Below are 16456 nucleotides of genomic sequence, written 5' to 3'. Positions count from 1 at the left end.
ATTAGTACAGTGGTACCTCTAGATGAAGAAGAAGAAGAAGAAGAAGAAGAGGAGGAGGAGGAGGAGGAGTTTGGATTTGATATCCCGCCTTTCACTCCCTTTAAGGAGTCTCAAAGCGGCTAACATTCTCCTTTCCCTTCCTCCCCCACAACAAACACTCTGTGAGGTGAGTGGGGCTGAGAGACTTCAAAGAAGTGTGACTGGCCCAAGGTCACCCAGCAGCTGCATGTGGAGGAGCGGGGAAGCGAACCCGGTTCCCCAGATTACAAGACTACCGCTCTCAACCACTACACCACACTGGCTCTCCGGAGCCCTGTTCGCATCTAGAGGTAAACGTAACTAGCGATGGCACGTCTGCGCACATGTGCGTCGCTTTTCACCGCTTCTGTGCATGCGCGTGACATCATTTTGAGCGTCTGCGCATGCGCAAGCGGCAAAACCCGGAAGTAACGCGCTCCGTTACTTCCGGGTTGCCGAGGAGCGCAACTCGAACGCGCTCAACTCGAAGCGTATTTAACCCGAGATATGACAGTAGCAGCTCTGGGTTTAGAAAGAGGCTCTGGTAGCAGGTCTTGCGGAAGTCTCTGGGAATAAGAGCAGGGATGATGGGATAGATGGACTTTTGGCCTGATCCGGCAGCCGAGCTCTTCTCATGTTCATAGGAGTTGCTGCCTGTCCGAGCAGACTATACTGGGCTAGATGGAAAAGCAGTCTTATGCAGTAGGAAGAAGTTTTCCGCGTTCCTACAGGAACAAATCCAGGTTTAGTGGAAGAGCATCAGTTTTAAATGCAGAAGGGGCCAGGTTCAAAACTTGGCAGCACCTCCAGATAGGCCGATCTGAACCTCAGGAGTGCTGCTGCCAGTCAGTGTGGGCAATACTGAACTAGATGTCCAATGGTCTGACTCAGTAGCAGACAGTTTCGTCTGTTCCAGGTGTCTTAAACCATCATGTGCAGTTCGGCCCGAGATAAACCTTCCTAGACTCAGCTTCTTCCAGATGTTTCGGACTACAACTCCCATCATCCCCAGCCATCACGGCCATGCGCTGATGGGGTCTGTAGTCCAAAACATCTGGGAAGGCTGAAATCAGCCAGACTGGTGACTGGGAGCGGCCGCCGAGACCATATAACACCGGTCTTGAAAGACCTACATTGGCTCCCGGTACGTTTCCAAGCACAATTCAAAGTGTTGGTGCTGACTTTAAAGCCCTAAACGGCCTCAGTCCTGTATACCTGAAGGAGCGTCTCCACCCCCATCGTTCTGCCCGGACACTGAGGTCCAGCACCGAGAGCCTTCTGGCGGTTCCCTCACTGCAAGAAGTGAGGTTACAGGGAACCAGGCAGAGGGCCTTCTCGGTAGTGGCACCCGCCCTATGGAACGCCCTCCCAACAGATGTCAAAGAGAACAACAACTACCTGACATTTAGAAGACATCTTAAGGCAGCCCTGTTTAGGGAAGCTTTTAATGTTTGATGTATTACAGTATTTTAATATTTTTTGGGAAGCCGCCCAGAGTGGCTGGGGAAGCCCAGCCAGATGGGCAGGGTATAAATAAATTATTATTATTATTATTATTATTATTATTATTATTATTATTATTATTAAATTGTAGGCTAGGGTTGCTTCCGTTAGTGGTGTAGGTGGGGAGGGAAATAATCTATCGTGATGTCTTTTGATCGTGAGCGGTCTACCTTTGATCTCTCCTTGGCGGTCGCAGCCTCCCGGAAGCGCACGCAGAGAGCCATCAGCAGCCCCACAAACAGATTGTTTAAGCTGAAAACCTCTGCCGTGATGGACCACTGCCATGTGAGGCGAGAAAACGAAAACATCCCCACAGCAAAGATCCCTGCAGCATGCTTGCCAGAAAGCCTGCAAACACAGATAACAAGAAAATGTACCGTCTCCTCCAACAACTCTTAGTACACACCCCACCCCTCACACGGAAAAACAAAATTGAAGAAGCCTTCGTTGTCCTTCTGGGCTGCCACCCCCACCCATCTTGAAACCCACAACAGCAGCAGCAGCAAAATACACCTTTCTGGGGGGTCACACCCACTGAAAGGCTTTTCTTGTTTTGGGGTCTTTTTAAAAGCATGCCTTAATCTGGACTTCTGGATCAGTTCTTGATTACAAGCGTTCAGCTCTGAAAGGCTTGGGGGAAGCAGGACGCATTGGTTGAGAGTTTAGAGAGAGCAAGTGAGGGCTGCAGACTCTGTATGCGCACAGGAGTGCTCTCTCTCTCTCATGCACACACGCACACACAAAAACACCCGTTGCAATAGCTTTCACATCAGTTTCCAAGCATCCTGCAGCAGCCCTGGGTTCAGCAAAAGTGTGGTTGAGGGGACCGAGGATGAAACTGGACTGTGGTTTTAGATTCAGGTAGGTAGCCGTATAGGTCTGACGCAGTCGAAATAAAAATAAAAATAAAAAAAATGTCCAGTAGCACAGTAGAGACCAACTACGTTTGTTCTGCATGCACACTTCTTCAGATACGAACTGTGGTGGTTGTGATGGGGGGGGGGTCTCCCATTGGCACGGTTGAATACCATAAACACAGGGGCCTCAATTTCCACCAGGACTGCTGAGCGGACAAAGGTTTAAAGTGCTCTCAGAGTATATGATTTTTGAAGCCATTATGTACCTTAACCTTATCGTACGCTAGGTAGGCGTGCCATCCATACCTATTGTCAAAACTTTCTAGATTTAAAATACTAGCGTTTTCCAATGTAATCCATTCTTTTAGCCACGCCAAACATTCTGCTTCGTAGTATAATTTTAGATTTGGTAATGCCAGTCCTCCTCTCTCCCTTTTATCTGTTAATAGTTTATACTTTATGTGTGGAAGGGAAGTAGAGGCTGGTGGGTTTTATAATTAAGTGTATAATTATGCAGCTGTTGTAATTTAGATATTATATTTTATATGAGGGAATCATGAATCATTGGGAATTTTGGTTATTATGTATATATGTTAAGTTTCAATAAAGATCTTTGGGGAATTTTTCTAAAAAAAGTTTAAAGTGCTCTCACCACGATCTTGGTCCATCTCAGACCCTCCCAATGCAATGTCTTATTTTTATTTTTCAAAACAAAAAAAATCAAAAAAACCCTTACGCCTTAAGGTTGCATTCAAACATGACTTGACAGGCCTGCACAAAAAGTTAATGATATAGTTTATTGGTATTTTTATATGAGAGAACAGGGTCTTGGGGTTGTTTTTCCACCATGGGCTGGCTGGCTTTGCGCCAAAAACCAGCCCCATAGCCCTGTGGCCCTGTTCGCAGGCTATCAGGTGTAGTGTTTCGGTGTTTTCCGAGGACGAAATTCACTGAGCCCTCCCGGCTATGCTAATGCACCTTCCTCCTGAGGAATATTCTGAGAGAAACAAAATGGCGGACCACCACGCCAACAGGGACCCAGATGCGCTCTACGTGGGGCTACCTTTGAAGGTGACCCGGAAACTACAACTAATCCAGAATGCGGCAGCTAGACTGGTGACTGGGAGCGGCCGCTGAGACCATATAACACCGGTCTTGAAAGACCTACATTGGCTCCCAGTACGTTTCCGAGCACAATTCAAAGTGTTGGTGCTGACCTTTAAAGCCCTAAACGGCCTCGGTCCAGTATATCTGAAGGAGCGTCTCCACCTCCATCGTTCTGCCCGGACACTGAGATCCAGCTCCGAGGGCCTTCTGGCGGTTCCTTCATTGCGAGAAGTGAGGTTACAGGGAACCAGGCAGAGGGCCTTCTCGGTAGTGGCGCCCGCCCTGTGGAACGCCCTCCCATCAGATGTCAAAGCGATAAACAACTACCTGACATTCAGAAGACATCTGAAGGCAGCCCTGTTCAGGGAAGTTTTTAATATGTGACATTTTAGTGTATTTTTCATCTTTGTTGGAAGCCGCCCAGAGTGGCTGGGGAAACCCAGCCAGATGGGCAGGGTACAAATAAATTATTATTATTATTATTATTATTATTATTATTATTATTATTATTATTATTATTATTGTTGTGTGTCCACATGTGGCTTCCTTCTGGAGTGTTCCAGAACAGCAGCCAACCGCTGAAATGTTGCTCTCTGCCCCCTCCTTGCACAAAAAAAATGACGTAAAGAGTTTGGGTCCTTGCACCGGACTTCCTCCCCTCAAATATCAGCCAAAGGTTTTGCTTTATTAAAAAATCAACCCCAAAACTTTTGACCCAGGCACACATTAATGTTGCTGTTCACACAAGCATGGGGGGGGGGGGAATTGGGGGTCGGCTATGAGACCGTGTTGCCCCCCACCATAACCCTTTTTAAGGCCGGGACTACACAACAGCACAAAAAACAGCAACCACAGATATCTGACCGGGAGGCTCAGTTTAAAGGTGCAGGTACATAAGGAAAGATAAAGGACCTCTGAATGGTTAAAGACCTGTAATCAAAATATGTAATTAAAAATACACAGTAAAACAGCAACAGCCATTGATTGAAATATGCGATAAAGGTAAAGGTACCCCTGCCCGTACGGGCCAGTCGTGTCCGACTCTAGGGTTGTGCGCCCATCTCACTTAAGAGGCTGGGGGGCAGCGCTGTCCGCAGACACTTCCGGGTCACGTGGCCAGCGTGACAAGCTGCATCTGGCGAGCCAGCGCAGCACACAGAACACAGTTTACCTTCCCGCTGATTAGCGATCCTTATTTATCTACTTGCACCCGGAGGTGCTTTCAAACTGCTAGGTTGGCAGGCGCTGGGACCAAACGACGGGAGCGCACCCCGCTGCCGGGATTCGAACCGCCAACCATGCGATCGGCAGTTCCTAGGCGCTGAGGTTTTACCCACAGCGCCACCCACGTCCCAAAATATGCGATAAAGAAATGTAATATGTTGTAACTTTTCTGTGCTCTTCCCAGGGAGCCAGCTCAAAGTCTTATTTTTTAAAATATTTGAACATCGCTATATCATAAAATATATCAAAGCGGTTTACAACAATGTCTATATGTAATAAGCACACACTGAAAAAATTAAAAATCACTTTCCAATATTATAGCCAATACAACACACCAGTGGCGCCTTCTGCCCGATCCCTAAAAAACACAAATGCCCTAAGCACAGACAACATCCCTCTAGATCAGTCACCAATTCTAGCCTGGTCCAGGAAAGTCTTACAATCATTTACCAATAAGGACACTCTGAGGGGAGAGACTCCATCAGGCAAGGTCTTCTTCCACCTGCCTTGCTCCACCCTCTAATCTGTGCTTCTCAATTTGTATTGTATTACTTTATGTACTGTGGCTTGCCGTTGTTTTATTGATTATAGTTTAGAAAGTATTTATTTTAACTGTTGAGTGGATTTCTCTTTAACCTTTATACGTTGACATTATTCTGTACTATTCTAACAATTGTTCTAATAATTAGAGGGACGCGAGTGGCGCTGTGGTCTAAACCACAGAGCCTAGGGCTTGCCGATCAGAAGGTTGGCGGTTCGAATCCCCACGACGGGGTGAGCTCCTGTTGCTCAGTCCCTGCTCCTGCCAACCTAGCAGTTGAAAAGCACGTCAAAGTGCAAGTAGATAAATAGGTACCGCTCCGGTGGGAAGGGAAACGGCGTTTCCGTGCGCTGCTCTGGTTCGCCAGAAGCGGCTTAGTCATGCTGGCCACATGACCCGGAAGCTGTACGCCAGCTCCCTCGGCCAATAAAGCGAGATGAGCGCCGCAAGCCCAGAGTCGTCCGCGACTGGACCTAATGGTCAGGGGTCCCTTTACCTTTACCTTTAATAATTGTTGAATGTTACTTTATTTGATGCAGGTTGCTTATTTTAAAGTTTTGTTTTATTATCACATTTTTGTATTGCATTAGATTGTTAGAAGGTGTACATTTTTTGTTTCTTCAGCTTGTAAACCGCCTTGAGTACTGTAAGATAGAAAGACGGTATACAAATAAAAGGTGATGATGATGATGATGAAGACACTCTGCTGCATCAGGCCAATGGTCCCTCTGGTCCAGCCTCCTGTTCTCGCAGTGGGAAACCAGATGTTGTGTGGCAAACCCACAATCAGGATTCGGACACAAGAGCCTTCTCCCCTCCTGAAGTTTCCAGCAACTGGTATTGGAAAGCACTGCTGACTCCAACTGTGGAGGACAGAGCGTAGCCATCCTGGGAAAAAGCCATTAATGGCTTCTCCTTCTCCATGAATTTGTCTAATCCTCCTTTAAAGCCATCTAGGTTGGAGGGAGGGAGGGAGTTCATTCCACAGTTTAACTAGGTGCTGTGCGATGAAGTCCTTTTTTTATCTGTCCTGAAAGAGAGGGTCTCTTTCCTTCTCACCTGAAGTAAACAATGATTAGCACCTGTACGAATAAAAAACCAAACCAACAAGAATTGGGGGCCCTCCCACTATTTAAAAGAAATTCTTCCAGAAGCCTAAAATGAGCAGTAGCTGGAAAAGTGAGCCAGGAATCATTTCTCAAGAGCTACGGAGTGCTGTGGGCCAATATGTGAGATGGCTCCAGAATCACGTTCATTTATTCGTTTTGTTCTGGAAGATTTATTCAACCACTCAATCAAAAAACCTTCTAAGTAGCCACACAGAGAATAAAACTGCAGATCAAACACAGGTGAAACCTACATGCAAAAATAATTATAGTGAAAAGACACAGGTAAAAATTGGTTAAAATAAATATGGGTGCCTAAAATTGTACACCTGGGCAAGCTTGCTGAAATAAAATGTTTATCGCTATTTGCAAAGATGACACCATTTATTTAATGCAGCGGTTCCCAATTAACTAAGTACTGGTTTTCAAACGCCAAGCCACGGACCCCCTACTTTTGATATCTGTTTGTTTGTTTTGTTATGTGAACGGTGCCACGGACCCCCTCTGCTGACCAGCAATTGGGAACCATTTATTTAATGTATTACTAATTTATTTATTCTATATATTTATATCCTGCCCAATAACAAAAGTTTTCAAGAGAAGTCACAACTTCCCTGAGAGGTGAGTTAGGGTAAGTATGATTGACCCAGTAAGCTTCATAGCCAAGCAAAGATTCGAGCCGAAGTCTCCCCTTTGCATGTTGCATTTTCTCACTCCTTGAATTGGGCCCCAACCTTTAAAATTTGGTGGGCTATCAGGTAAAATCCCCTTGGGGGCTCTTGCATCTGCGCAGTGAGGACAGGAAGCTACGTCATACTGAGTTGGACCACTGGTCAACATCGGCCAATGTCACCTACTCTGACAGGCAACAACTCCCCAGGGTTTCTGGCACAGAAGTATTCCCAGTCACCTGTCATCTGAGATCCCTTTAAAAATGGAGGTGCTGTGTGGATTGAAACATGCATTCACAACACGTGCTCTACTGTAAAGTTATGGGCCCTCTGATGGGCTAACAGGTGGACACCTCTGGACTTCAGATCTTCAACTATCTGAAGGGCTGTCACATGGACGTCTTGCAGGACATCTTTGGGAGAAGAAAAGACTAAGGCAGGGGTCAGCAAACTTTTTCAGCGGGGGGGGCGGTCCACTGTCCCCCAGACCTTGTGGGGGGCGGACTATATTTTTTGGGGGGGGTGAACGAATTTCTATGCCCCACAAATAACCCAGAGATGCATTTTAAATAAAAGCACACATTCTACTCATATAAAAACACGCAGATCCCCGGACCATCCGCAGGCTGGATTTAGAAGGCGATTGGGCCGGATCCAGCGCCCAGGCCTTAGTTCGCCATGGGCTAAGGATACGATACGATAATCTTTATTGTCGTTGTCCCATACAGAACAACGAAATTGAAAAATCTACATCAGGCATTCAAAAACCAACAAGCCAACTATCCCAACCTGGTTAGCCCCCTAAAAGCTCTCAATACCCCATAATTAAATACAATATACTCCCACAGAGACCAGCTTACACTGAGTTTAAAACCAAAATCACATTTGGATAGAAACTGTTTCTCAGGCGGCTAGTCCTAGTCTTTATAATCCTGTACCTTCTTCCAGAAGGCAGAAGCTGAAAGAGATCATTGGGTGCGCACTATCCTGCGCTATCGCTGCAGCTTTCTTATGGCACCTGGAAGCAAAGATTTGATCCAAGGTGGGAAGAGTGCACCCAATTATTCTCTCCAAAGTCTTTACAACCTTGTAAAGTAAACCCGGGTGGCGCTGTGGGTAAAACCTCAGTGCCTAGGACTTGCTGATCGCAAGGTTGGTGGTTCGAATCCCCGCGGCAGGGTCAGCTCCCGTCGTTCGGTCCCAGCTCCTGCCCACCTAGCAGTTTGAAAGCACCCCTAAGTGCAAGTAGATAAATAGCTACCGCTTTATAGCGGGAAGGTAAACGGTGTTTCCGTGTGCGGTGCTGGCTCGCCAGATGCTGCTTCGTCACGCTGGCCACGTGACCCGGAAGTGTCTCCGGACAGCGCTGGCTCCCGGCCTCTTGAGCAAGATGAGCGTGCAACCCTAGAGTCGGACATGACTGGCCCGTACGGGCAGGGGTACCTTTACCTTTAAAGTAAACCCTACAAAAATCTGGAGTGGACTCCCTAAGGCAGTTGGATGTGGCACCTTCTATGCCTCCTTCCGGCAACTCCTGCAGCCAAGCTGCTGCCAAGCGTCTTGCTCTGCTTTCCTTTGGACCACATCAGCCAGGCCGACGGGAGCAGGGGGTCTTGCTACCTGGGGGCAGCCCAGGACCTCCATACACACTGCCTAGGCTTGCGCCATGGGGAGGTCACTTCAGTGCTGGTAACACAGCAGAAACAATGCAGGAGGCAGCAGGTATGAGTTACTTCAATCACAGCAGGTGCTGGATTCTCTAGCAGTGTGACTTCAGCCCACGGAGGTGAAGAAGAAGAAGAAGAAGAAGAAGAAGAAGAAGAAGAAGAAGAGGAGGAGGAGGAGGAGTCTGGATTTGATATCCCGCCTTATCACTACCCTAAGGAGTCTCAAAGCGGCTAACGTTCTCCTTTCCCTTCCTCCCCCACAACAAACACTCTATGAGGTGAGTGGGGCTGGGAGACTTCAGAGAAGTGTGACTAGCCCAAGGTCACCCAGCAGCTGCATGTGGAGGAACGGGGAAGCGAACCCGGTTCCCCAGATCACGAGACTACCGCTCTTAACCACTGCACCACATTATTCTTTTGCAAGACCCTGAGGAAATGGAGTCTCTGTGAGGTGAGTGAGGCTGAGAGACTTCAGAGAAGTGTGACTAGCCCAAGGTCACCCAGCAGCTGCATGTGGAGGAGCAGGGAAGCGAACCCGGTTCACCAGATTACAAGACTACTGCTCTTAACCACTACACCACACTGGCTCTCACTGGTGAACTCCGCTGTCTCTCGAGACAGATGGATGCAAACAGCAACACCACGTGGAAGGTGTTTTCTCCTGCTCCAGAAGAATGTAGGACCCAAGCCAATGGATTCAAATGACAAGGAAGGAGATGCTGACTCAACATCAGAATGAACTTTCTGATGGAGAGAGCTGTCCAACAGTGGAAGGTGGTGGACTCTCCTTCCTTGGAGGTTTCTAAGCAGAGGTTGGAGGGCCATCTCTCAGGGCTGGTTTAGCTGGAATTCTTGCATTGCAGGGGGTTGGACTAGATGACCCGAGGTCCTTTGCAACTCTATGAGCCATGATGGGCTGGAGGACAGGAACCATTAAATAGAATAGAAACAATTAAAATAAAAGAAATAATAACTTGGGGAAAAGCAGGGGGAATAACTGCAGTCATAAATAAATGCATAAAATCTAAATGCCAAGTTTCATTACTCATATATCTAATTGGGTCAGGGCCGGATTTAGGTTTGATGAGGCCCTGAGCTACTGAAGGTAATGGGGCCCTTGATATGTCCAGCTGTCTTTTGTCAACAACAAATCGTCGCTTTTTTGTGTGTTGAATATATGTTATATGGTAATTTATGGACCTAATACAGTGATAGCCAAACTTGGCCCTCCAGCTGTTTTGGGTCTACAGCTCACATCATCCCTGGCTAACGGGACCAGTGGTCAGGGATGATGGGAATTGTAGTCCCAAAACAGCTGGAGGGCCAAGTTTGGCCATCACTGACCTAATAGTTATGTATCTTCTTCAGCTGCGATTCCCACTTTGCAGGAGGTCCCTTCCAATGCTACAATTCTACGATTCTCAAACAGGCCCCCTCGTGGTAAATCCCAGGGTGTGGCCTGAAGGCAAATGAGCAAAGCCTTTATTGTTTTATTGTTTGTGAGGCTGAGAAGGACCACAGGATCCTGACGCACACTGAGTCAGACTATCTAGCTCAGTAAAGCCTGCAGCTCTCCAGCAGCAGCTCTCCAGGGTTTCAGTCAGAGGTGTGCTACTGGAGCCTTTAACCTGGAAATGCCGGGGGCCTTCTGAATGCCAGGCGTGTGTCCTCTGCCGCTACAGTCCTTCCATGGTATACAGTGGACGCCCGGGTTGCAAACGTGATCTGTGCGGGATTCGCAACCCACAGAGGCACACCTGCGCACGTGCGGGTTGCGATTCGGCACATCTGCACATGCGCAAAGCGCAATTTAGCGCTTCTGCGCATGCGCGACCACTGAAACCCAGAAGTAACCCGTTCCGGTACTTCCAGGTTTCGGCAGTCCGTAACCCAAAAAAACTCAACCTGAAGCGGCTGCAACCCGAGGTATGACTGTACTGACGACTGGTGTCAGAAAGGTACAAAACACCCACCTGGTGCTGCCTTGGTGATGGCGAGCCAGGCAGGAAGCTGGAGGAGGAAGAGGAGGAGCACTTGACCCACTGAACTTTGACCTTTCCCAGAAGGGGCGACTGGGATGACAGGGCAATGATGAAATATGCGAAATTTTCCCTGCCAGATTTTGCTTTCTCAAAAAGCCTTGTACACACCATACACTTAAAAGCACTTTTCCTCGCCCCGGAGATTGCTGGGAACTATCATTTGCTCCTCACAGCGCTACAATCCCCAGCAGCTGGAACGAACTAGAGTTCCCAGGATTCTTGGGGGGGAGGGAAGCAATGTGCTTTAAATGCATGGTGTGTGACAGGTCAAAATATGCTTCCTGCCCACTTTATGTAGGACCAGCTTAGAACCCTTTTGGATTGGGGCACCGGGGGCAAGAAGAGAAGGCGGCTGGTGAACTGGTCACTCAAGCACTGATCGTTCACTGGTGACAGCATGTCAGAGGACAATTTACATTTCAGAATAAGAAATAAGTCTGGGAATTATCCCTGAGGGAAAGCAGCCTTCCCTTCCATTAGTGATTCCTCACCTGGAGACCCTAAGGCAGCCTTTCTCAACCTGTGGGTCCCCAGATGTTGTTGGACTACAACTCCCATCATCCCTGAGCTCTGGCCTTGCTAGCTAGGGGTGATGGGAGTTGTAGTTCAACAACATCTGGGGGCCCACAGGTTGAGAAAGGCTGCCTTAAGGCAACTGAAAACCTGAAACTTTAGGTCAAACCTTGGGATCTAGCCCCATAAAGATGCCTAGCTAGCAGAAGCAGTGGTCAGGGACGATGGGAACTGTAGTCCAAAACCAGCTGGAGACCCAAGTCTGGGGATCCCTGCATTAGACCCACCCACTTCTAAAAGGCTACAGAGAGTTAAAGGCCAAAGGCTTGGTTACAGAGGGACGTTTTTGCCTGGCACCTAAAGATATGTAATGAAAGCACCAGGCGAGCCTCCCTGGGGGAGCGTTCCACAAATGGGGAGCCACTGCAGAAAAGGCCCCGTTCTCATGATGCCACCCTCCAGGCCTCTCACAGAGGAGGCACACAAAGAAGGGCCTCAGGTGATGATTGCAGAGTCTGGGTATATTCATATGGGGAGAGGTGTTCCCAGGAGTTCTGAGCTGTTTAAGGCTTTATAGGTCAAAAATAGCACTTTGTTTTGGGCCCAGAAACTAACTAGCAGCCAGTGCAGTCGGGCCAGGTTTAGTGCTCAAGCCATCTTGTGTTGGTGAGCAACCCGGCGATTGAATTATGCACCAGTTGAAGTTTCTGAACCATCTTCAGAGGCAGCCCAGTGCGTGTGCCCACGCACGCACTGCAATACTAACTTAATTAATGCATTACCTGACAAAGGATAACTGAACGAGGACACAATCCAGAAGCTTACAGAATCACAGCGTTGCAGAGCTGGAAGGGACCCTGAGGGTCATCCAGTCCAACCCCCTGGAATGAGGGAATTTCAAACAAAGCATCCATGATAGATCCAACCTCTTGTGCTAACTATGAAAACCTGCCTGAGAATTGTGGGCAATTGCCGTCACCACGGCCCCACCCGTTTACATGGGGAAGTAATGGGTGGATTGTTGTTGTCGTTTAGCCGTTTAGTTGTGTCCGACTCTTCGTGACCCCATGGACCAGAGCACGCCAGGCACTCCTGTCTTCTACTGCCTCCCACAGTTTGGTCAAACTCATGCTGGTAGCTTCGAGAACACTGTCCAACCATCTCATCCTCTGTCATCCCCTTCTCCTTGTACCCTCCATCTTTCCCAACATCAGGGTCTTTTCCAGGAAGTCTTCTCTTCTCATGAGGTGGCCAAATTTATTGGTGCCTCAGCTTCAGGATCTGTCCTTCCAGTGACCACTCAGGGCTGATTTCCTTCAGAATGGAGAGGTTTCCGTAAGAATGGAGAGGTTTGATCTTCTTGCAGTCCATGGGACTCTCAAGAGTCTCCTGCAGCACCATAATTCAAAAGCATTGATTCTTCTGCGATCAGCCTTCTTGATGGTCCAGCTCTCACTTCCATACATCACTACTGCGAAAACCATAGCTTTAACTATGCGGACCTTTGTTGGCAAGGTGATGTCTCTGCTTTTTAAGATGCTGTCTAGGTTTTGGGCGGGTTACAAAGGAGAATTTCTGGTGCCCCAATCAAAGGCCCGATCCTATTTAGAACAGGTCAAGTCTCTCCCTCTTTTCCAATTCTACCAATGAAACCTGGCGGACGTTCACCAGGTCCAGTGATTAGAAAACACTTGCTTTGGAGTGACGGTTCTGTGGAACGTTTGAAGTTGGTGGAGCTCCTACGTTTTCTCTCGTGCGAGAAGTATTACGTGAAAGCAGCCGCACAGTGCAAACACACTCCAAAGGGCACTTTCCCCCAGAAGTTGCAAAAATGGTGTCCTCAGAAGTTGCTCCTAACTCTACTGCGGGCGGCTATCTCCTTAAGGCAGCCAGGGCTGACGTTGCGACCCAATCTATCGTTCCGAGTCACGCTTTTTTCCAAAAAATCTCTCTATAAACATACTTTTTTTAAAAAAAAAGTCAACCTGCACTTTATTACAGCTTCAACTGGTGTAGTTTAAGAAGAGATGCCCGGATGCCAAGTGGCGGAACGGAAAGTTAGGGGTATGGGGTAGGAAGGGGGGAGGTTGGGGGGGGGAGGAAGGAAAAGAAAAGAGGAAACTCTGCAGGAAACAGATTTAAGCAATTTAAATGTTTTATAAGTTTTTTTTTTTTTTGTAATTGAGGAAACTTTTCATAATCTGACATTTGTTAAAAAAAAAAAAAAGAGCCCACTTATTAGAAATTATGCAGCAGAGAGGGCTGTGGAAATATGAGCTCGCTTCACAATTATGAAGGCAGGCTAGGAAGCCCTCGTCTATTGTGTGAAGTGGCATAAACCCCACAGAGGGGCCTATCAGCTCACTAACAGGCGGGGGGCTGCGCCTTTCAAAGTGAGAGATACAAGCTTCAGGGCAAAAACCTGCCAGCTCCCTTCTGACCCCGCAATCCCCTACTGGTGACAGATCCAAGCTCCATAGCAAATTAGACCTTCTAACATTACAATTGCAGAAGACAGATTCCATTAGCGGTATCTGAAATTGAGTGGAGAGCAGCCGCGTTATCAGACCTGACTCATAAGCGGTGCTATTAATCAGAGCTATGATAGCATTTATATATTTCAAGCTATCTGCCTCGGCTGTGATATTCGGCTACAAAGGGTTGATGGGACTTAGGGACGGGGACAATGGAGCTTTCTTGGAAAAGCAGAGTAAATCAAGAAAGTCTATGACTTCCGCACATTCTGAAGGGATTGCGGTTTACATAAATTTTCTCCCAATTGGAGATTGAGCTCTTCCCCATCTTACACATGGGATTTAGTTGTCACTCAATGGGAACAGCTGTGAAAAGGTGAAGCAGCCCACCGTTCAGAATACTGCCTCCGCTTTTAAAGCAATTAACCCGTGAACAGGAGGATACCTGGCGATATCAAGAGGATTAGGCCAGGCAGCGCTTTATTAACATTTCCTTGAACTAATTCTAACTCTGACTAGCTGTCACGAAAGACTCCCTTTTTTTTGGGGGGGGGGAGAAAATTAAGGGTGGGAGGGGGTGCGCTGGCCTGCTTTTTTCTTTCCAACACCCCCTTCCCGGCTCCCAAAAATGAAGCATGGATCCTTGAGTCTAACAAAAAAAAACCCAGCATCTGCTAAAATTTTTTTTTTTAAAGCAAATGCAAATGAGGTAAATCGGTTAAGGTCCCTATAAAGTCTAATTCAATGCAACTTTGCTGCAAGTGAGAGAGAGGGGGAAAATATCTCTCCGTGTGTGTGTGAGAGAGAGAGAGAGAGATCAATTAGCCAAAGGGTCATGGTAGATAGTCTCCTAAAAGGGAAATTAATACAAGAGCTTTCTACAGCCTATTATTCCGCACCCCCACTTTGCTAAAACTTAGAAGCTACTTGTTACTTAAGTATTAGCTGCTCCCGAAATTATAAAAGAGCCTTGCAAGAACCGCAGACAAAGGGGAATAGTCTAATCTGTGAGAAATGTACCCAAATATACCTTAAATCGGAAGATTCCGCACTCCCTTTTCAAAGCGCGGCGTTTTAATTTTCTGCTCGTCGCTGAATGGGATGATGGTCAGAGATACAATGTCTGAAGAGAATAAGCTCTGGGCTTAAAGAGTAAAGTCTCCATTTGCTCCAGGCTGGCATATGAAAGCAAGGGAGACACCCCGGCAGGTGGAAAATCTGATTAATTAATTTGCCTGACAGTAGGCAGGTAAGGATTCTTTTGGGATTTTGGGAGGGGAATTGATACAGCGGCCTCACCAGGCCACGGAAGGAAGGCGTCAAAACTGCAGGGTCAAACAAAGGCAAGCGCCCTCAAATTCTGCGAAGAAAGCCGAACAATTCCTCAAACGAGCCCCAAGTTTATAAAAGACCGAGAGGTGGCCGGGAAAGGGAATATAAATCCAAACTGGGAGTCAACTCATCCCGTTTAAACTCAGGATCCAAGAGCTGTAAAATGGGTGCATTGAAAACTTACAGCAAAGAGCTAGCCTTTCGCTTTAGCAGACTGCCTTGAAACCAAATTTACCTTCCGATTTCTACAGTTCCGGCTTAACTTTGGAAAAGCTGCCTTCTCTCCCCCCCCCCCCCCAACAGCATATTTAAGATTTCTTTCACTTCAGGGTAAGGGGGGGGAATGTCAGTGCTGTTCTGTGACTTTCGGCTGCGGGTGCAAACAGGCAGGAGCTACCCTGCGGACGCCTTGCTTTTATTTTAGATGAGCCAATATGTCATGGCTTCCGCTTCAAGAGTTTCCACACGCCAAGAATGAAAGCTAAAAATTAAGGGAAAGGTCCTCTCGCTACGTATTTCTACCTGGGAAAAAATGCAAATGTATCCTGCCATAATATAAACAAGAGAGAATTTTGTAGTGATTTCCCCCTTCACACACACAAGCAAAAAGTTGACGCTTGCTTTTAATTTATGCTCTTGTCCTCTCCTGTGTTTCTCTGAATACACACACAGGCAAAACAAACATGAGGGTGGCCCTATAGCCTAACACCCACTCTTTCAAACATGGATGGAATGAATTATAACTTTCCACTTTGGGAATGCTGGTTAATGTGAATTTATTTCTTTTCGGCAGTCTTGGGAGAACGCCACATTCTCAAGTACATTTGCAAAACCTCAGGAAGAGGCATTTTGTAATAGAATTACATCCCAGCTCTGCAGATTTCTGCTTTTTTCCCTTTCTTCCTCCATGTGCAATGCAGCACATGTTTCACAACTGCTAAAATGTGTATTGCTAAACACCCTATAACTCCATCCCTGCTTAATGGAAAGAATGCAAGGATTTAAGAGAAAGAATAAGCAAATATTATGGCTCATCTAAGATTCTATAGAACTTTTGCTTTCAATGATGTTGGAATTCACAGGTAGATTAACACTTTTGTTTTTTCCACTTCTTCATTATTTGCAAAGGGAATCCAGTTTATGAGTCAATACTTTACTTATTCTTTTGGAGCTGTGCTATTATCTTTGTACTTTCCCCCTTCCACTTTATAAATTTTACATTTCTGATTCTTCGCTTACTTTATTTTCATTGTTGGCACTTCCTGACAAATAAATAAAAATATTTTTTTAATAAATAAATAAAGCAAGAGAATGAATGCATACGGATTCTATTCAGCAACCGTTGCAACGTTTGTTTTGAAAGGGCTGAAACTTTAGCATACAAAACATAAAAAGGTGCCC

General features: G+C 46.8%; 1 protein-coding gene across 1 annotated transcript in view; it reads right to left on the bottom strand.

Annotated features, from left to right (window-relative positions):
* The window catches only part of TMEM260 (transmembrane protein 260), a 73114-nt gene that overhangs the window by 33307 nt on the left and 23351 nt on the right, over positions 1 to 16456 (bottom strand). The window contains exon 4 of the mRNA XM_083440758.1: positions 1692 to 1869. Coding sequence (XP_083296884.1) covers positions 1692 to 1869 — 178 coding nt within the window. The remainder of the gene's footprint in view (positions 1 to 1691; positions 1870 to 16456) is intronic.

The sequence above is a fragment of the Podarcis tiliguerta genome (genome assembly GCF_965153285.1).
Source record: "Podarcis tiliguerta genome assembly, chromosome: 1".
Lineage (NCBI taxonomy): Eukaryota > Metazoa > Chordata > Lepidosauria > Squamata > Lacertidae > Podarcis > Podarcis tiliguerta.
The sequence above is the reverse complement of the archived record's forward strand: the minus strand, read 5'-3'. Positions and strand labels throughout refer to the sequence as shown.